This window comes from Momordica charantia, assembly GCF_013281855.1.
Source record: "Momordica charantia cultivar OHB3-1 chromosome 11 unlocalized genomic scaffold, Mcharantia_2.0 BLBB01000011.1, whole genome shotgun sequence".
Taxonomy (NCBI): domain Eukaryota; kingdom Viridiplantae; phylum Streptophyta; class Magnoliopsida; order Cucurbitales; family Cucurbitaceae; genus Momordica; species Momordica charantia.
The window spans coordinates 9,260,134-9,281,140 of record NW_028275159.1 but is presented as its reverse complement, the minus strand read 5'-3'; the positions used below and the strand labels follow the sequence as shown (position 1 = coordinate 9,281,140).

At 37.3% G+C, this 21,007-nt stretch overlaps 1 protein-coding gene and 2 pseudogenes across 3 annotated transcripts; 2 read left to right on the top strand and 1 right to left on the bottom strand.

Moving 5' to 3' along the window:
• The first annotated feature begins 767 nt into the window (after positions 1–767).
• LOC111010394 (beta-galactosidase 7 pseudogene) lies at positions 768–3,364 on the top strand (annotated as a pseudogene).
• Positions 3,365–12,075: 8,711 nt separating this feature from the next.
• Positions 12,076–14,662, top strand: LOC111010393 (beta-galactosidase 7 pseudogene; annotated as a pseudogene).
• Positions 14,663–15,125: 463 nt separating this feature from the next.
• Positions 15,126–20,296, bottom strand: LOC111010395 (FKBP-like peptidyl-prolyl cis-trans isomerase family protein). 3 transcript variants are annotated; one of them, XM_088120287.1, is made up of 9 exons: positions 20,190–20,296; positions 19,841–20,040; positions 18,512–18,715; positions 18,333–18,367; positions 17,482–17,575; positions 17,302–17,362; positions 15,919–15,964; positions 15,506–15,576; positions 15,126–15,384 (listed from the first exon to the last, which is right to left on the bottom strand). In XM_088120287.1, the coding sequence occupies exons 2-9, from the start codon at positions 19,897–19,899 to the stop codon at positions 15,307–15,309; spliced, it is 648 nt and encodes a 215-aa protein (XP_087976413.1). In that variant the 5' UTR covers positions 19,900–20,040; positions 20,190–20,296; the 3' UTR covers positions 15,126–15,306. The 3 variants fall into 3 exon arrangements, with proteins under 3 accessions (XP_087976413.1, XP_087976411.1, XP_087976412.1); XM_088120285.1 differs by having other exon boundaries at positions 19,841–19,902; positions 20,001–20,201; XM_088120286.1 differs by lacking the exon at positions 20,190–20,296 and adding an exon at positions 20,096–20,169 and having other exon boundaries at positions 19,841–19,902.
• Positions 20,297–21,007: the final 711 nt, after the last annotated feature.

Sequence of the window (21,007 nt, the reverse complement as noted above, 5' to 3'; positions counted from 1 at the left end):
GAGTGATAACTTTGTTTTGCATGTTCTTCGGTGGACAAGGAAGATCATCCCGTACGATTCGATCTACGTAGATTCCGAGCTTGATCGATTTTTTGATCAAACAACCAACATTCTTAATACCCATGAAAATTCATTGATTTGTAAAGCCCCACAGAAAGAGAAAGTAATCAAAGATAGCCATTTCACCAAACAAATTACTAACTTTGTTATTATCCATTCATCTTGATGTTTCAAATATAAAATTAAGCAATCAAATAAAGTACAGTCTCCTCTTCTCAATCTGAATATTGAATATAGCTTAGCAAGTTAAGACATTTAGGTCCAATAAGAATTTTGTGGGTTTGAATTCCGAACCCAGCTTAGCACGTTAAGACATCTAGATCCAATAAAAACTTTGTGAGTTCGAATTCTGGTCCCGCCTTTATAAATTGTAGTAAAAATACACTAACACCCATTGGTGAACTCAAAAAGAACAAAAAATTGAAAGAAAAAATCTAGTTGGATTTCTTTTTTTCTTTTCTTAGATATATGTTTTAAATTTGACAATAAGTTCGGCTCGCGATAAAACTAAATACTATCCTCCAAATGGAGCAAATTTTCTATGTTTAGAATACTTCAGCTCATATGGATAAATTTGCTTTGTTGGGAGAATTCATTAACGAATTTTCTATGTTTAGAATCTATGAACAAACCAACATACAAAAATAGATTGGAAACAACTCCCACCTGATCACCAAGTTTCCCTATATAAGCACAAAAATTCAGAGAAATAATTAAGCCAAAACATCTACATCTTTTTTGTAGATTTAAAAGATGTTTAAGCTTCAATGGCCTCTACTTCTATTTCTTGCAACTTCAGCTTCCTTATCACTTTGTATGGGAGCAAATGTCTCCTACGATTCCAATGCCATAATTATCAATGGTGAACGACGCATTATCTTCTCAGGTTCGATTCATTATCCACGAAGCACGGCAGAGATGTGGCCTGATCTTATTCAAAAAGCTAAGGATGGTGGGCTTGACGCAATCGAGACATATATATTTTGGGATCGTCATGAACCTCAAAGACGAACGTATGATTTCTCTGGAAATCTAGATTTCGTCAAATTCTTCAAGCTTGTCCAAGATGCCGGACTTTACGTTGTCATGAGGATTGGTCCCTACGTGTGTGCCGAGTGGAACTATGGAGGCTTTCCGGTGTGGTTGCACAATCTGCCGGGAATCCAACTACGAACTGACAATCAAGTCTACAAGAATGAAATGCAAACTTTCACTACAAAGATAGTGAATATGTGTCAACAAGCCAACCTCTTTGCATCACAAGGAGGGCCAATAATCTTAGCTCAAATCGAGAATGAGTATGGAAACGTGATGACACCTTATGGAAATGCGGGAAAAACATACATCAATTGGTGTGCTCAAATGGCCGAATCTCTTAATATTGGTGTTCCATGGATCATGTGCCAACAGAGTGATGCCCCCAAACCCATGATTAATACATGCAACGGATGGTATTGCGACAACTTTACTCCCAACAATCCTAAAAGCCCAAAAATGTTTACTGAGAATTGGGTGGGATGGTTCAAGAAATGGGGCGATAAAGACCCTCACAGAACTGCAGAAGACGTAGCATTTTCCGTGGCAAAATTTTTTCAATTTGGTGGCGTATTTAACAACTATTACATGTATCATGGAGGCACCAACTTTGGGAGAACATCTGGAGGTCCATTCATCACAACCTCTTATGATTACGATGCACCACTTGACGAATATGGGAACTTGAATCAACCGAAATGGGGGCATCTCAAACAACTCCATGCTTCAATCAAATTAAGAGAGAAGCTTCTCACCAATGGCACCCGCTCGAACGAAAACTTTAGTGGCTTTGTTACTTTGACCAAATTCTCTAACCAAGCAACGGGGGAGAGGTTCTGCTTCTTGAGCAACACAGATAAGAGCAACGATGCCACCATAGATTTGAAAGCAGATGGAAAATACGTTGTGCCAGCTTGGTCTGTGAGCATTCTTGATGGTTGCAACAAGGAGGTTTATAACACTGCAAAGGTTAATTCTCAAACATCTATATTTGTGAAGGAGCAAAATGCGCATGAAAATGCACAACTCTCGTGGTCTTGGGCTCCAGAACCCATGAGGGACACCCTACAAGGAAAGGGCAGATTTCAAGCGAACCTTCTATTAGAACAAAAAGGAACTACCGTTGATTTCAGCGACTACTTATGGTACATGACGAATGTTGATACCAATGCAATATCTTCTCTTCACAACGTGACTCTCCAAGTGAGTACAAAAGGTCATGTGCTCCATGCTTTTGTAAATAAAAGGTACATTGGGTCACAATGGAAAACCAACGGACAAAATTTTACGTTGGAGAAACCTATTCTACTAAAATCAGGAACCAACACCATAACCCTTTTGAGTGCCACAGTTGGACTCAAGAATTACGATGCATTCTATGACACGGTGCCGACGGGAATTGATGGAGGTCCTATATATCTAATTGGAGATGGAAATGTCACAGTTGACTTGTCATCAAATTTGTGGTCTTATAAAGTTGGATTAAATGGAGAAATGAAGAAATTTTATGATCCGACGATCACTCAAAGAGCAAAGTGGAGCGAATTAAATCAAAAATCGATTGGAAGGCGAATGACATGGTTCAAAACTAACTTTAAGACCCCTCCAGGAACTGACCCAGTAGCCTTGGACATGCAAGGTATGGGAAAAGGCCAAGCTTGGGTAAATGGGCGAAGCATAGGTCGATTTTGGCCTTCTTTCATGGCTGGCAACGATAGTTGCAGTGATACGTGTGACTACAGAGGTCCATATGATCCTAAAAAATGTGTTAGTAATTGCGGGAATCCTTCTCAAAGATGGTATCACGTCCCAAGATCATTTCTTTCCGGTGACACAAACACGTTGATTTTATTTGAAGAGATTGGTGGGAATCCCCAGCAAGTGTCAGTTCAAACCATCACTATAGGTACTGTTTGTGGAAATGCTAATGAAGGAAGCACCTTAGAGTTGTCGTGTCAAGGAGGGCGTATCATCTCGGATGTCCAATTTGCTAGCTATGGAAATCCAACGGGAAAATGTGGTTCGTTTAAGAAAGGTTCATGGGATGTGACAAACAGCGATATTTTGGTTGAAAAGGCTTGCATTGGCAGGGAGAATTGTTCAATTGATGTATCTGCAAGGTCATTTGGATTAGGCGATGCTACCAATTTATCTGCATCACTAGCAGTTCAAGCTATTTGCTCACAGAATAATTGAGTGATGTAATTTATGTATATAAATATAAATATTACTAATTGTGATCTAATCCAATTATTTATATTTCCTTTTTTTTTCGTCGTATTATGGTAAAATTCTATGCAAGATAGTATCAAACTACTTTAACACGAATTGATATAATTATAGGCTGAAGTTGATTGAAAGATGAAAGGACAGGCGGACGACTACAATAATTCTCATGCAATTCGATGTAATTTGGACCCTTCCCTTTTGGGATCACTCAAACCTAAACTAGGATGAATATTGCCTGCCTGCCTTCCTTTTCATTCACTCTATTTATAATCAACTCGTAATAACAAATTTCTCAGCTTAATTACTAACATGCCCTTAAAGCGCTAAGAAAGATAAATGGAAGCTATCAATATTGAATATACAAGTATTGATGGAACAGAATGGTGACTATTACAATTTGAAAGCAATATTGACAGAGGATAAAACTCATACAGTACTTTCAAAAGTTGCACTTGAAATGTCAAGGGCTCATTCCGATGCGATAAAAGACCGCGTCGAGGACGAAACTGTAACCAAACAAACTTAATTTTATCTATTAATATTGTAGTGTTTAACAAATATGACAAAGAAAATATGTGATTATGATGGATATATAATATGTTGATTGCTCTTCTTTTCTCAAATGAGAAATAACAATAATAATGTAAGTGCTTTTTTTTCTTTCCTTAGAACAAATAACAACAATAATGAAATTGGTACAGAGAACAAAAACACGAAAGGGAGAGATTTCCGTGTTAAACAAACTTACACGACATTAAAGTTAAAGTTTGTTATTCACAAAAGAAACTATATATGAAATCTCTCATAGACAGGCGTGATTAAAGGTTGTATGATAACGTTTATATTTCTCATTCCTTAGTTCAACGGTTAGTCATAAAACAGACGAAGCAGCACTCCTCTAGGAATGGAGGTAGGCCCAGTGCAGGTGACCCGACCTCCCCGGGCTCTTCCACTGTCCGGGCTCCCTTTCCCGTCTATGCTATGCTCCCCCGGCATCCATTCGAGTCTAGGTCTATCGGTGGGTCATCCTCTTAGTCACTCTAGCAAACAGCTCAGCTCAAAAGGCAAGGGGAATGAATTCGAGAACTTGATTGACGAATTTATCTCGAACGCGGAGCGCCCGCTTCGGCCGCCGATACAGTTACCAGCTGAGTGGCAAGCACCTACCAAGGTGAGTAAGCAGATTCTGCCCAATGAGAAGTCCTTGCCATTTTGAGCCTTGATAACCCGGGCCCCGTCCAATAGCCAGCCCCTACCTGGATCAAGCTCCTGTAGATTCGATCGATACTACATATGCCTGGCTTGATGATCGTTTCGATCGCCACGCACCGGCTGAGAAGGACTAGTAGATTTGATGGCATCGAGTTGAGGTGAAAGGGAAGGATGATCGAGGGGACCCAGATGTCGAGATCTCTTCTCTATGGTGGGAGGTTGATTTTGGTTGGGGTCCGCCCCGGGGGTTAGATCGCCTGGGTTAGATTTTGGAATCTGGGGGACGATTGGTTGCGGAGCCTGATGCAAGCCTAGTAATTTTCTGCCATCTATGTAGCTTCCCCTGCTGATAGGTGATCAACGAACGACTCCTTCTTGTTCTTATCGCTCGACGACCGACGACAGGGTCAAAGCGTAGACGAGCGAGTAGAGCCCAGGGAATGGGGAAGCCCGTCATGCCCTTCCCTTCTCCGTCAATGCACTCCAGGTCGAGACTGGTACTTGGCGGTTCACGAGCAACATATAGACTAACGGTTGGATGTGTGGGACAGAGGGTCGTGGTACCTGCTAACTCGGACGGTGGAAGAGCCAGGAGAAGCCGACCAGGACGGGGGGATGGGACAAGAAACGGCTCCAAAAAATAGGACGTGGATGGTGATCGTGGTAGGTTCGAGGGGCTGGTCGGGGTCGATGTAGCTAAATTCAACCAACCGTCGAAATCCTAGTTATGTATGGATGGTATGAACTATCTAAACACCGGCTTGCCAAACAGTCGAGTCGCTCGTCATTTTCGATAGGCGGGCGCTCCCTACCCCTCAATCGAGTAGGTGATTTTGGATTAGCTCCTGGGATTTTGGGGTTTGGATTGAGTAGAGAGATGCAATGAAAATGATCCGGGTGTGAACTAGGTACTCGCCACACGTCTTGGTCTTGGAGCAAGAACCTCCGCCCGCGGGCCAATGGAATAGCTTTTTAAGAATAATTCTCTTGATATATGGTACCACAAATAATGACTCTCTTCGTCGGGATGTCAGCAGGTTAGGCAGTTGTAAGGCTTTTTATATTTAGTGGAAGGCAAAACTCTGTCTCAACCAAGTGAAACAAGAAGAAATAGGCTCAGCCGCACCCATCCATCCATACGATTATTTCACTATTTTCGTTCTTACTTTTGAAGCGTAAGCCGACCTGAAGACTGCAGGTTCAAATCTAGTCCCCTAAGAAGCGGGTAAGGTTCAAAAAGAAGCTGCCCCTTGTCCAACCAAGAAAGGCATAAAAGTCTTTACCTGAGGTCGTTTGCTATTGCTAGTTGGGTTGCTCGCCTTTATACGACTTGGCTTAAAGAAGGCAAGAGAATAGGATCTGTTGATGTATAAATTTGGCTTTCTGGGAGTCCGTCAAATTCGCACAAATCTTTTATAATAATGGATTGACAAGACCTGCAAAACAAAATAGCATTAAAGACCGGACCTGCAAAACAGAATAGCATTAAAGACTGGTGTGGGGGCTCTGAAGCTTAAGTCAGAATCGGAGTAGTTGAGTATAAAGTGTAGAGTGTTGTGAGCATCCCTTTACGGTTTTGCTTACTTTCCTATTTATAGAAGTTGAATCCTAATCTCTTTAGTATTTACATCAGTTGAACCCTAATCCTTTTAGGGTTTACATTAATCGAATCCTTATGCACTTAGGAGATCTTAAACGGAATGGGTCTCATGTTGTATTATTCAGAGCCGAGACCAAGTCGATTCGAACTGGGCTTGCACGAGGGTCGGGGTTCATTAGAGAGGTTCTCGACCACGGGTCGAGAACCTCTCGGCACCGAGCACTGCTCCGCACCAAGGTCTGGTCAGCTACGGCTGGCCCAGGTTGCTGGGCCCCGACTCACTTACCTCTTTTCGGGTCTGCTCCTTCTTCGACTCTCTTTCCTCTTTTCGGTTGCTTAGTCTGATCTCTATTTTCTTCCTATAACAGGATCAAATGCAATGAAAGGCATAATAAGGAATGCAAGCCATGAACGACTCGGGAGACTATGGTTAAATGAGACGAAGAACAAATGAAGTATCGATTAACCTTGCTCTATCGAAAACATAATTTCGTGTCTTTTAACAAATGAAACATGGAAGAGCAAAATTTAGAAGATTTAATATGCATATAATACTTCTCCATCTCAAATCAATATACAATGTCCATACACAAATCCAAACTTCTTAAACCCATTAACTAAATTTCCCATCAACCTCGTTCCTAATATTTAAAATGCAAGTAATCTACTGTAATAATCGAAAAAAAAATTATATATATATATATATAGAGGTTAAAATATTATTTTACACTTAGTCTTGGTTCATTTTAGTCCATGTACTTTGAAAATATTCATTTTGGTCACTATACTTAACTTTGGTTTATTTTAGTCCCTATACTTTGAAAATATTCATTTTGGTCCATGTACTTTTAAAAAGTGATAATTTTAGTCCCTCTTCACAAGATTTTAACACAAATTTTACATATAACGGAAACTATTTAGCATAAAGTAATGTTTACATGGTAAGAAATATATTGACTATAATGTGGTGTTGAAATTGTGATAGAAAAAGTGAGATTTAAAGTAAAATGAAATGATCAAAATTGCCACTATTTAAAAGTACAGAGACAAAAATGAACATTTTCAAAATAGAGAGACCAAGATGAACCAAAGTAGAAAGTACAGGGACCAAAATGAACATTTTGAAAGTATAAGGACCGAAATAAATCAGAGCTAAAAGTACATAGACCAAACTAGTATTTTAATCATATATATATTATCCGTTTTGATTTATTTTATTTTTCTTAAAGACAAACTTGTTTGTTTTGAAAGTTATTTTCTAATGATAATTTAGAAGATAATTTGTTAGCTTTTTTATCTAAAAAGAAAAATAAGATAAACGGCCTTTGTATTTTTAGATTGGCCATTAAGAGTTTTATTAAGTTTTTTTACTTTTTTTTCCTTTTTTTTACGTATGAAGGTGGGGATTCGAGATCACGACTTTTGGTCTAAATAAATGTCTTAATTAGTTGAACTAAGTTTAGGTCGATAGAAAAAGAAGTCTTTTGATTATATTTTTCTCTCGAAAGGCTTGTTTTTCTCTCTTTTTCTTTAGTGCAAGATTTCTAAGGAAAGTTTTGGGTCTTGATTTTTGTTGGGTTTCTTCTTTTTGAATTCATGGGAATATTTGAAAGTTTTTGCCCCGAAAATCTTTCGATTCTTTATTTGCCTAATTTTATCAAGGTTTTCAATTTTGATTTTAAATGAAGGTGTTCTTGCAAAGAATATTTTTCCAGAAGTTTTAGTTTTGAATTTCTTTAAATTTTTTACTATTTTTGTGATATTTTCCACTCTTTTTGTGAAAGCTTTAAATTTTGGTTTAAAGTCTACCTTGTTTGTGAATTTTATTTTTACATCAGAAATGTTGATGCAGAAATTTGGCCTTTTGAGATCTCGTCAAACTCACATCAATCTTCTAGAATAAAGGGATCGACGAGACCGGCAAAACAGAATAGCACTAAGACCAGTCTTGCCACACGGGCTCTGATGCTTAAGTTAGAACGGAGTAGTTGAGTTTAAAATGTAAGGTGTTATGATCATATCTCTAGAGTTTGGCTTACTTCCCTATTTATAGAAGTTGAATCATAATCTTCCTAGGGTTTACATAATTGGAACCCTAGTATCTTTAGGAGATCTGGATTTCTAGGCCCATGTGTTTCATCATGGATCTAATGTCGGATCAATGGTCGATATTAGGCGGGCACAAGAATCGAGGGGAGTCGAATTAGGGTTCTTGGCATTTTGGCCGAGAACACCTCGGCATTGAGCAAGCCTTGGTGTCGTGGCCTGGTCGGCGTCAAGCAGTCCATGGGTCAGTCCGGGTTGGCCCGGGTTGACGGTCTTCTACAATTCCCCTTCTGTCGTTTCGTCCGTTCTGTATTTTTCTTCCCACAACAGTAGCCCCACTCTCAAAATAGAAGCCAATAAGCATAAGTAAAATGCTAAGACTTGTATATTGAGAGTACTTGTCGCTTGGTTGTTCCATGGGTGGCTGTTTCTATGGAATAGTTCCCATACCTTTTCGTCGTAGTTGGTTGTAATCAAGTTTCTTGGGCTCTACTGTACAATTAGTTTTAACTGTTCAGGTTTTTGCCTGGGGAATCTAACTTTTAGTTTCGCTAGCTGTACCACCCTTGGGTTTCTAACTTGTTTGGATTTTGCCCATGATTTTATACTCAAGAGTTTACTCTTGGGTTTCCAACCTTTTTGGCTTTTGTCAATGATTTTATACCCTGATTCTAGTCGATACCCTTCTGTCGTTGTCGGTTGTCATTTCATAGGCTGGTCTTCCGAGCTCCATACTATTTTGACATAGCTGGCTACAATCAAGTCTTATGGGCTCTGCTATACAGTTAGTTTTAACCGTTAGATTTTAGTCTTTAGATCTAACTTTTAGCTGGGCCAACAGTACCACCCTTGGTGTTTCTAACTTGTTTGGCTTTTGCCCATGGTTTTATACCCCAGGGTTTACTCTTAGGTTTCTAACCTATTTGACTTTCGTCAATGGTTTTATACATTGATTTTAGTCAGAACCCTTGGGTTTCTAACCTATTTGGCTTCTGCCAGTTTTTTACCCTGAGTTTAATCAACAGCCTTAGGTTCTAACCTATTTGGCTTTTGCCAAATGGTTTTATACCCTAGGTTTTCTTGATTGGTTTGGCTTGCCTACTTTCTGTTTCAACCTTGTTGGGCCTGTACCCATGACTGGCTTCTAGCTTATCGGCCTGCTTCTAGGTCTGTCACAATTCGAATTCCTTAACCATTGTTACTCACCTGGCCTCCACTTGAGGAGTTTTTGTTTAAGGTATCAAATGAAAATTTTTTCAGGTACTTCAAACCTTGTCGTTCTATCTTATGTCGCTTTCTTCTATCTGTTCGTGTCTACTAAGTGACTTCTCCTTCTCGAACACAATTTCTGGAGACCGGGTCGGCTTTCCAGGTAGCTCCAGTTGTTACGTGTTGCTGACTTTTATTGTCGTGCAGTTATTGGATCTGGTCGTCAAAAGAGACCTGGTCGACAGAAGATGTCTGGTCGGTGGAGTATGCCTGGTTGGAAAAATAGGTTTGGTCGGTGGAAGACACCTGGTCGACAGTACAGACCTTGTCGGCATAGACTTCCTCGGTCGAGACCTGGTCATGCCTTGAATCTGGTCATGCTCTAGAGTCTGGTCATAACCAGTTATGTAGTTCGTTTGTCAGGTCTTTGCAGTAGATTTGTCCTTCCGTGGTCCTCGGACGAGTGTAGGTTGTCTTTTCTTTTTGTTGTTCGAGTTTTTTAAAAGAAGGGTTGTGTTCTTGATACATTCTCCTGACTTTTCAAGGCAGCCAGTTTGTCTTTTAGATGTCTTAGAACTTCATCAAGTTGTTTTCTCCATTCTAGGATTTATTGATTGTTTCTCCCAGAACCTATTTTGGAATCCGTCGATTTACCACATCCAGGATCTATCCTGGAACTTGTCGATTTGCTTGCTCTAGGTCCTGCCCCAGAACTTAGAAAAGGGGAGCCCCATAATCCATGTCGATTTGTTTATCCCTAGATCTCCTCAGATGCGAGCAGTTCTCAGTTAATTTGTTGCTCTTAGGATGTTAAAGGGATTGATTCTAAATCTTCAGCAGGTTTTCTCCTATCTCGGGTGGGTGATTCCATGTGATGACCAGGGCTTGGGTCGACCTTTTCATCACAGTTGATTGTGTCGTTATCTGTTGAGGGTATCAAACCGGTTGCGTGATCTAATCTCATTGCGTGATCTGTTCCCATCCTTCTGGTGGTTAAGTGATCACCTACTGGAGATGTTGAACTACTGGCATGACACATTCTCACTTCACCATCAAGACCTTATCGTTCATCCTCGTTGATCTGATTAGGGTTCTGGGCATGTTGATCTCCTTATCTCAAAACTCATGGGCTTATCTCCTTCGGAATTTCATCGCGTAAGACCCATCCTCGGTTCATCCCTCTTCTCGGATGACAATCATAGTCGGAACGTCATTGATCCCTCCAGAGTTCATATTGTTGGCTTTTAGATCTTAATCGTCCACAGACGGCACCAATTGTTGATGCATAAATTTGGCCTCTTGGGATCTAGCCAAACTCGTACTAGTCTTCTAGAATAAAGAGATTAACGAGACCTGCAAAACAGAATAGCACTAAGACCGGTGTGGCTTTTGCCACACGAGCTCCGATGCTTAAGTTAGAACGGAGAGTATAAAGTGTAGGGTGTTGTGAGCATACCTCTAGGGTTTGGCTTACTTCCCTATTTATAAAAGTTGAATCCTAATCTCCCTAGGGTTTACAGAAGTTGAACCCTAGTATCTTTACGAGATCTGGACTTCTGGGCCCATGTGTTTCGTCGTGGATCTAATGTCGGATCAAGGGTCGAGATCAGGCAGGCACAAGGATTGAGGGGAGTCGAATTAGGATTCTTGGCCTTTTGGCTGAAACACCTCAGCGTCGAGGAAGCCTCGACGTCGAGCAGTGCTTGGTGCCGACCACGAGTTGGTTTGGGTTGACCCGGGCCGACGATCTTCGACGATTCACCTTCTGTCGCTTCGTCTGTTCTATATTTTTCCTTCCATAACAAGAAGTATACGTTTTTACTAATATTTTTTTTCACTGCTTACTACCACTTTCAGATCTAATCTTTTTCTTTTGTAAAAATTAGTAAGTTTTAAATTTTTTTGGATGGTATTGTTTTATAAAGCATAAAATTTTTCATATTTAAGTTTTGATGATTTTAAATATTTTTTATTGATGAATATTTTGTGTTTTTTTATGTGTATTAAAATATGTATTGGGTTTTAAGGTGTTGTAACCCAATTTTTCAGACCGGTTCATAAAATTAATATTTTCGTAGAAAATTATTTTGAATGAAAAAGATTAAAAGATCAAGATTGTTCAATATTAAGATCGGTTCTTAGAACATTATGTCTCTTTATCCATTTAAAATTTTATTCAGCATGCTACTGTTAATTTTTAATATTTTTAACTAATAAGAATACGAAATTTAGGAAAATGTAGAGCTTGAAATATTGAAAAGTTTTGAATATTTATTCCTATAAATTAATTCTAAAAATATTACGAGTTTGAGTTTAATTAGAACAAATAATAGTATTTCAAAGGTGTCGAATCCTGAAATTTTTTCCTATTTGCTTTATTTTTTTCGTTTTCAATTAATTATTAACAATTATTCAATAATATATTTTGTACTACAAAAAATTAAATATTATAAATTTTGACAATAAGTTAGAGTCAGGATAAAGCTAAATACTATCCTCCAAATTGAGCAAATTTTCTATGTTTAGAATCCTTCAGCTCATATGGATAAATTAGTTTTGTTGGGAGAATTCATTAACGAATTTTCTATGTTTAGAATCTATGAACAAACCAACATACAAAAATAGATTGGAAACAACTCCCACCTGATCACCAAGTTTCCCTATATAAGCACAAAAATTCAGAGAAATAATTAAGCCAAAACATCTACATCTTTTTTGTAGATTTAAAAGATGTTTAAGCTTCAATGGCCTCTACTTCTATTTCTTGCAACTTCAGCTTCCTTATCACTTTGTATGGGAGCAAATGTCTCCTACGATTCCAATGCCATAATTATCAATGGTGAACGACGCATTATCTTCTCAGGTTCGATTCATTATCCACGAAGCACGGCAGAGATGTGGCCTGATCTTATTCAAAAAGCTAAGGATGGTGGGCTTGACGCAATCGAGACATATATATTTTGGGATCGTCATGAACCTCAAAGACGAACGTATGATTTCTCTGGAAATCTAGATTTCGTCAAATTCTTCAAGCTTGTCCAAGATGCCGGACTTTACGTTGTCATGAGGATTGGTCCCTACGTGTGTGCCGAGTGGAACTATGGAGGCTTTCCGGTGTGGTTGCACAATCTGCCGGGAATCCAACTACGAACTGACAATCAAGTCTACAAGAATGAAATGCAAACTTTCACTACAAAGATAGTGAATATGTGTCAACAAGCCAACCTCTTTGCATCACAAGGAGGGCCAATAATCTTAGCTCAAATCGAGAATGAGTATGGAAACGTGATGACACCTTATGGAAATGCGGGAAAAACATACATCAATTGGTGTGCTCAAATGGCCGAATCTCTTAATATTGGTGTTCCATGGATCATGTGCCAACAGAGTGATGCCCCCAAACCCATGATTAATACATGCAACGGATGGTATTGCGACAACTTTACTCCCAACAATCCTAAAAGCCCAAAAATGTTTACTGAGAATTGGGTGGGATGGTTCAAGAAATGGGGCGATAAAGACCCTCACAGAACTGCAGAAGACGTAGCATTTTCCGTGGCAAAATTTTTTCAATCTGGTGGCGTATTTAACAACTATTACATGTATCATGGAGGCACCAACTTTGGGAGAACATCTGGAGGTCCATTCATCACAACCTCTTATGATTATGATGCACCACTTGACGAATATGGGAATTTGAATCAACCGAAATGGGGGCATCTCAAACAACTCCATGCTTCAATCAAATTAAGAGAGAAGCTTCTCACCAATGGCACCCGCTCGAACGAAAACTTTAGTGGCTTTGTTACTTTGACCAAATTCTCTAACCAAGCAACGGGGGAGAGGTTCTGCTTCTTGAGCAACACAGATAAGAGCAACGATGCCACCATAGATTTGAAAGCAGATGGAAAATACGTTGTGCCAGCTTGGTCTGTGAGCATTCTTGATGGTTGCAACAAGGAGGTTTATAACACTGCAAAGGTTAATTCTCAAACATCTATATTTGTGAAGGAGCAAAATGCGCATGAAAATGCACAACTCTCGTGGTCTTGGGCTCCAGAACCCATGAGGGACACCCTACAAGGAAAGGGCAGATTTCAAGCGAACCTTCTATTAGAACAAAAAGGAACTACCGTTGATTTCAGCGACTACTTATGGTACATGACGAATGTTGATACCAATGCAATATCTTCTCTTCACAACGTGACTCTCCAAGTGAGTACAAAAGGTCATGTGCTCCATGCTTTTGTAAATAAAAGGTACATTGGGTCACAATGGAAAACCAACGGACAAAATTTTACGTTGGAGAAACCTATTCTACTAAAATCAGGAACCAACACCATAACCCTTTTGAGTGCCACAGTTGGACTCAAGAATTACGATGCATTCTATGACACGGTGCCGACGGGAATTGATGGAGGTCCTATATATCTAATTGGAGATGGAAATGTCACAGTTGACTTGTCATCAAATTTGTGGTCTTATAAAGTTGGATTAAATGGAGAAATGAAGAAATTTTATGATCCGACGATCACTCAAAGAGCAAAGTGGAGCGAATTAAATCAAAAATCGATTGGAAGGCGAATGACATGGTTCAAAACTAACTTTAAGACCCCTCCAGGAACTGACCCAGTAGCCTTGGACATGCAAGGTATGGGAAAAGGCCAAGCTTGGGTAAATGGGCGAAGCATAGGTCGATTTTGGCCTTCTTTCATGGCTGGCAACGATAGTTGCAGTGATACGTGTGACTACAGAGGTCCATATGATCCTAAAAAATGTGTTAGTAATTGCGGGAATCCTTCTCAAAGATGGTATCACGTCCCAAGATCATTTCTTTCCGGTGACACAAACACGTTGATTTTATTTGAAGAGATTGGTGGGAATCCCCAGCAAGTGTCAGTTCAAACCATCACTATAGGTACTGTTTGTGGAAATGCTAATGAAGGAAGCACCTTAGAGTTGTCGTGTCAAGGAGGGCGTATCATCTCGGATGTCCAATTTGCTAGCTATGGAAATCCAACGGGAAAATGTGGTTCGTTTAAGAAAGGTTCATGGGATGTGACAAACAGCGATATTTTGGTTGAAAAGGCTTGCATTGGCAGGGAGAATTGTTCAATTGATGTATCTGCAAGGTCATTTGGATTAGGCGATGCTACCAATTTATCTGCATCACTAGCAGTTCAAGCTATTTGCTCACAGAATAATTGAGTGATGTAATTTATGTATATAACTATGAATTCTAAGCTAATCCAAATATTTATATTTCGTTCCTCCTCATGGTATTATTTTCTAGTTCAAGTAAAATAGCACCTTGAAACATAAAATCTCAAAGAGGTATTCAAATCTACCTACATTTTTAATATACTAGTTTATTACGTGGAGTAGACGGATTATTCATATTCATTCTTTTTCATGGCCTTATCATTGAATTCCTTGGCATGGATCAACTTACTCTCATACCAATTGATAGAATCGAATGGTTTAGAAGGACTATAATAATTTACACGTAATTCAATGTACTTGTTGAACCCTCCCCCTGAGATCACTCGTGTCTAAACCACACTAAACAATTGTCTACCTTCACTCCTTCCCTTTACTCTATTTATAATCAACTCCTCATGACAACCTCCTTGGCCTGAAGCCATTTCTAGCACCATCTCAAAGGTCACAATGGTTCCACATTATAACGAAACCAACAAGGTTTAAGATTAATTATGAAATATTAAGGGGATGATTTGAACTTAAATGGTGCAATTTGCATTTATCCAAAAAAAAAAACAAGGTCATCTTAGACAATCTAGTTTGTTGTACAACAAACAAGATAAATAGAAGCTATCAATATTTAATATACAAGTATTTGATTCAATAGATCGAGAGTACTAGAATTTAAAAGCAATATTGACAGAGGATGAAACTCATAGTACTTTCAAAAGTTGCACCTCAAATATCAAGGGCTCGTTATGATGCGATAAAAGACTGCGTCGAGGACCAAACTGCAACCAAACAAACTTAATTTTATCGACTAACATTGTAGTATATGACAAAGAAAAAGTGATTATGATGGATAACGTTAATGCCACTAAGAGAATGATTAGTGAACAAATTTTCTTCTACCTCTTCAGGAATTGGGTTCAAATTCTCATTTATGTAACCCACAGAAGGAGGTATAAGTGCTCTTCTTTTTCCTGATAACAAAAAACAATAATAATGAAATTAGTAAAGATAACAAAAACGGGAGTGAAAAATTGTCTGATAACGTTTATGTTTCTTGTTTTCTATTTCTGCCGTTAGTCAGGAACAGACGAAGCAGTATAAAAGGAAGAGGGCAAGAGAATAGGAATCTAAAATACAAGGCAAATGCAATGAAAGGCATAATAAGGAAAGGAATGCAAGCCATGAACATGTTGAGAGGCCATGGTTAAATGAGATGAAGAACAAATGAAGAAACGATTTAAAACATAATTTTATGTCACTTAACGAATGAAACGTGAAGAGCAAAACTTGAAGATTTAATATCCATACAATACCTCCAACTCTCATGCCAATCAGCACCTCTTTCAAGCCCTCTATTATCTGTTAGAAGTAAAATATCAGAGATAAACACCAAAAAATGCAGGATTTTTTTGTTTATAAAGAATGATGTGCATATCCAATTATTGAATGACACAAAGGAAGGTGATCAAGCAAACTAAGATCTTTTTCTTTCCTTTTTTTTTCTTACTTTGAGAAGAAAAAGTATATAGCTGCTGGCACAAGTGGTGATATAGGAGCTTCAGAATCTAAAAGAGAAAAGATACTACAAGCTAACTAACAAGGAGCATCTTCCAAAACTCAGCAAAGTTCTTGTGATATATATCGTTCTGGGTTGGTTATTTAATCAGAAACTTCAATAATGATCCCTTAAACTGTAATGGATGGAATTGTTCTAGTTTACTTGTGGTTTGGCATTCCAAGGAATAAAGATTCATATGTGTCACTCACATGACCTTATTGATTAAATGTTCTGCATTGACCTCACTAAACTTGAAAAATATAATTTAAGTAATTGTATTGACTGTTTTGGTCGATTATTTAATCAACAACTCTGCTTGAATGTTCTGATTGGTGTTACCATCGAGTAACCATATGTGTTCTGAAGGCTACCTAAATAATGCATGTTCTCACTCTAATATTGAAAGTTTTGATTGATTGAAAGTATTGTTCGAATGAAAAAGTTTTATTCCCTGAAGTTTTGTTTTATTGAAAGTTTTGATTGATTGGAAGTAGTGTTTGAATGAAAAATTTTATGGACTAAAGTTCTGTTTTATTAAAAGTTTTGGTTTTGGAAGTATTAAATGACCAAGAAAGTTTAGACCTTTGTATTAATTGTTTGTAAGAATTTCTATAACTCCAACCGATTGTATTTTGTTTACAAATGTTTTGAAGGAAAGTGAATTTCAAAGCTTGATATAGAAATTGCTAATCGAGTATTTTTTTATTCATTTTTTGTTTTTTCATGAATATTTTTAAAATGAAGGACCGGATGATAATTATGATAGGAAGTGAAGTTTAACATTCTGGCATGAGTTTTGAAAGTGATCGTCTTAGATTGTTTTAGAATTTTTATGTTAAAACGCTGAATACTTTAAGTTTGTTAAAGCTTTTGTTTGTACACTTCTGCATTTTTTTGATAGAATAGTTGTATTGGAAAATACGGACGGTTACATCTACATTGATACAACGTCGAAAATTTCCAAACAATCAAAATGAACAGCAAGCATGTTTGCTGTGGCCAATCACAATGGACAAATTCACACCAGTAAACAGATCATTGCACACCATCAAATATGATAACCATGATATCCATTCAAAATTATAGAAAAATTCTCTCGATAATTTTCTCTAAGTACCTATATAAAAGAAGAGATTACCTGGTTTTCTTTCAAAGGCAGGATTACTGGTGTGCTTTCTCCACTGAATTGATCTACCGTGCTGTGAATGTTATAATAAAAGCAATGGGAAAGATTAAAAAAAATAATAATAAATTACTTGCCATAAATCCATTAACAAATTTACATAGTTGGTTGCTAAATACCAGAGAAATACATTACCTATGAACAAAATATCCATTTGAACGCCTGCAGACATAATTGATCTCCACCAAGTCTCCTTCATGTGCTTCTGCTCCATCTCCCTCGAGGACTTCTATTAATTGGAACAAAAAATGTTAGAACTACAGTGAAATTATCTATCACAGACCTTATTTGTTTTTATATTCAAGAATCATATAGAAGAGTCATTCAACGTATAATAATGTACGTCTCATTTGATAACCATTTTATTTTTTGTTCTTTGTATTTAAAAATTAAGCTTAGAAACATTACTTTCACCTATGTGTCCTTTTGTTTTGTTATATAGATTTTATAACCATTTTCAATATTAGATCAAATTTTGAAAACAAAAGAAAAGTAACTCTCAAAAACTTGTTTTTATTTTTGAAATTTGGATAAAAATTCGAATATATTTTCAAGAGAGGTGAAAAACTTACTGATTAGAACAAGCATAACTTCTAAAAAAGAAAATTAAAAATGAAATAGTTATCAAACCGCCCCATAGTTTTCATCACAATCAGTATGAAGAAGGAACTCAAACTATCACATATTTTGAATGTAATATACTAGTCTGCTACAGCTTCATTACAACTAAATAAGAGTTCATCTGCAAACATCAAAAGAAATCTTCTTTCCAGAACGAAAACAGGGTAAAAACTAAGCCCCATTTAAAAACAATTATAACTATACATTTTTTATTTGTTATCTACTTTTAAAAAGTTCTATAAATTAAAATCTTGAGATTTCGAAAGTGCTTTTAAAAAGAGAAAAACAGAGTAGATAAATACTTGGTGAATAAGCTTAATTTTTAAAAACAAAATTATTACTAGATGGGACTTAAGAAATTCTACCTTGAATCCTAACTCCACTGTCAAGCTTTAGCGTCCTGAAAGCTTCAAAATTTAAACAACAATTCCAAAATGAGAACACGTGAACCACTTTGGATGGATGCTCATGACAGCCCCTCCATCGTGAGGCTAAGAAAATTATATAAAAGTTTAAAGAAAAAAATTACAAATGAAATACATACCGAACTATTTCAGGCTCTTGCATGTCCATCATTGGTGCACCAAAACTAGGATGTGCATAAAACAAGATGGGATACAGACCAATGAACTGTGAAAACAGCCTTCTTGGAAATCTTTTGGCAGAAAATGATCTAAATCTGACATCCAAGTGATTGTCCATAGGAAGCTTGGATAATTCATCGCCCATGCACCTGGTCTTGTGGAAACTACAAGAGCAGCCATTGATAAGCTGTCAAGAAGTGAATTTCTTCTGATAACAGCTGTATTGAGTTTTTTAATTTGGGATTTGAAATTGAAACGTTAAACACCACTCATACAACCTTAAAGGGGAGAGACCTTATGACTATCTTTTGCTACTAATACTCTAACATGATAATATTGTTTGTTGACATCTAGCATCTGTAATTTATTGTTTGTTGTTTCATTGTGTTATATGATAGGGTCCTAATTCTTAGAAAATAACACCAAAATTATATTGCAATATCAAATAAAGTTGAGTAATAGCCTTTTAAGTTGGATATCTCTCTTCCACAAGATAAATAATTCCCAAAATTTTGATTAATCCCCAACTCTCTAATTCCTGCTATTTACATCCACTCCAGCCTAACAACTTCTCAAGTAATTATAATTATGCCTGCCAACATTCCCACCATTTTCTTTGTTTGAATGAAAAAAAAAAAAAAGTCAGAGATAAATGAAACGTTTAAAGAAGGCTAAAAGCTTACAAAGGGCAAAAAGTTGGCAAAATTCTTAAGTTTCTCTCTAACCAAACCTCCCAAAAATAGAAAAAAAATACCGCTTATCCACAGGATCACTCTCTTGTCCTTCAACCTTTGACAGTACGTATTCGAAGGATAAAAACTTATAGTTATAGGTTACTCGACCAGACAGAGCTGAAGCCAAAATACCAGAAAAATCCCAATCATAGTCATTGTTAGGATCCCAAATACACCAAACGAAACTAAGTAACTATATTGTAATATCAAAGAGAAATTACAATATCAATAGCCTCTCGAGAGGGTTATCTCTCCCGCAAGAACTCTCTCAAGTTCCTCACTTTAAACTATTATCCGAGATATTCTCCTTTCTCCCCTATTATCCCTATTGATATCCATCCTACCCCTAATTTTAACTCATTACCATACTACTCCTTCATTAACACACTAATAATATTCCTCCTATACTCCTAATAGGACTCTCACGGCATTCCAAGAAATAAAGGTGAGATTAAGGGAATCCTCCCACAGCGAAGCGACCCAAGTCACAAAATCCAACAGAATCTCAGTTAATAGTAACTCAGAAGAAAGAAATTCAGTGGTGGAAGAGCATACCCAGAAATTTTGACGGGACAAGGAGAGCGAAACAGGCTCCAGAAGGAGAGAACTTCCATCGCCTAGAGAATTGAGAAGTAGATGATGTTAATGGATAAGAAGCGGTGGATGAGGAAGAAATGGGGCAAGAATTTTAGCGAAAGCGAAGTAGTTTTTGGACGTTTTTGTTGGCAGTGATTTCAGCTTCATCCATCCTGATCCTGAGAATGTAATAAATCAAAATCAAAATCAAAATCAAAATCAAAATCTACTGACTGGGAAATGGAAAATCTTCATCAGTTTGGTATTTGGAACCGACGTTACTCGTTAATTTCAATCGACAAATTTTTCTTCATTTTCGCTAACTTACCGAAACAGTTGGTTTCGATACAATCCAATTCTTTTTTATTTCTTAGAAAGCAGGAGCAAATAATAATTTTGGTACTCAAAAACAAAAGAATCCTAAAGCTAAAACGCATGTCTTATATATATTTTATTATTAATTAGTCGGTCAGTCGATCAATTTTCTCAAGGTCCGGATGGATGGACTCATCGACTGGTCGATTTTTTTATGCTAAATTGACCGTACGCCTTTCACTTTCACTTCCATCGGTCTACTCAAATTTTCAACTATATATGAACACTCCTAATGTTCTCGTTTCTTCTTTCTATTCCATATTTCTAATAGGAAGAAAAATAAAATTGTATGGTCCTATCACTCATGGATTCAATGATAATAAAATAATATTTTTATTTATATTTTGGAACAAATTGGAAATTGGAATAAGAAAAACTTGTTTTTGTTGTTTTGAAAATGTTTACACAATTTTGAGAATGTTTCTAAAAAAAATAAGACACTATAAATATAAATAGTTGTCAAATGTTTAAATCTTTAATAAATTTAGATATGAGAAACTAGAATATTGCTTAACGGGCTTGTTGAATATTTGTGGTTTTATTCTAAATTTCCTCCGCTTGTTCATGTTCCTGCACAAACAAATCTTTGCCCTCACCACATATTCTCTGCTTGCGTGTAGTTAGCAAAGAATAGAGGAATGATTAGACATACCTTAAGAAGTGACCAACTCATAAGTTGATACCGCTCAGGTAGCTAACGAAACTTATTAAACCACCCTAAAAGTCGAGAGACTAATTTATAATTTAACGCAACAATTAATTCACTCCCTG

Coding starts and splice junctions, on each gene's coding strand:
- LOC111010395 (XM_088120285.1), bottom strand. CDS start 20,033: ATGGATGAAGCTGAAATCACTGCCAACAAAAAC. Junction 18,368..18,511: donor CAAGAGCCTGAAATAGTTCG/GTATGTATTTCA, acceptor TGAAGCTTTCAG/GACGCTAAAGCTTGACAGTG. Junction 17,576..18,332: donor CAGTGGAGTTAGGATTCAAG/GTAGAATTTCTT, acceptor TCCAATTAATAG/AAGTCCTCGAGGGAGATGGA.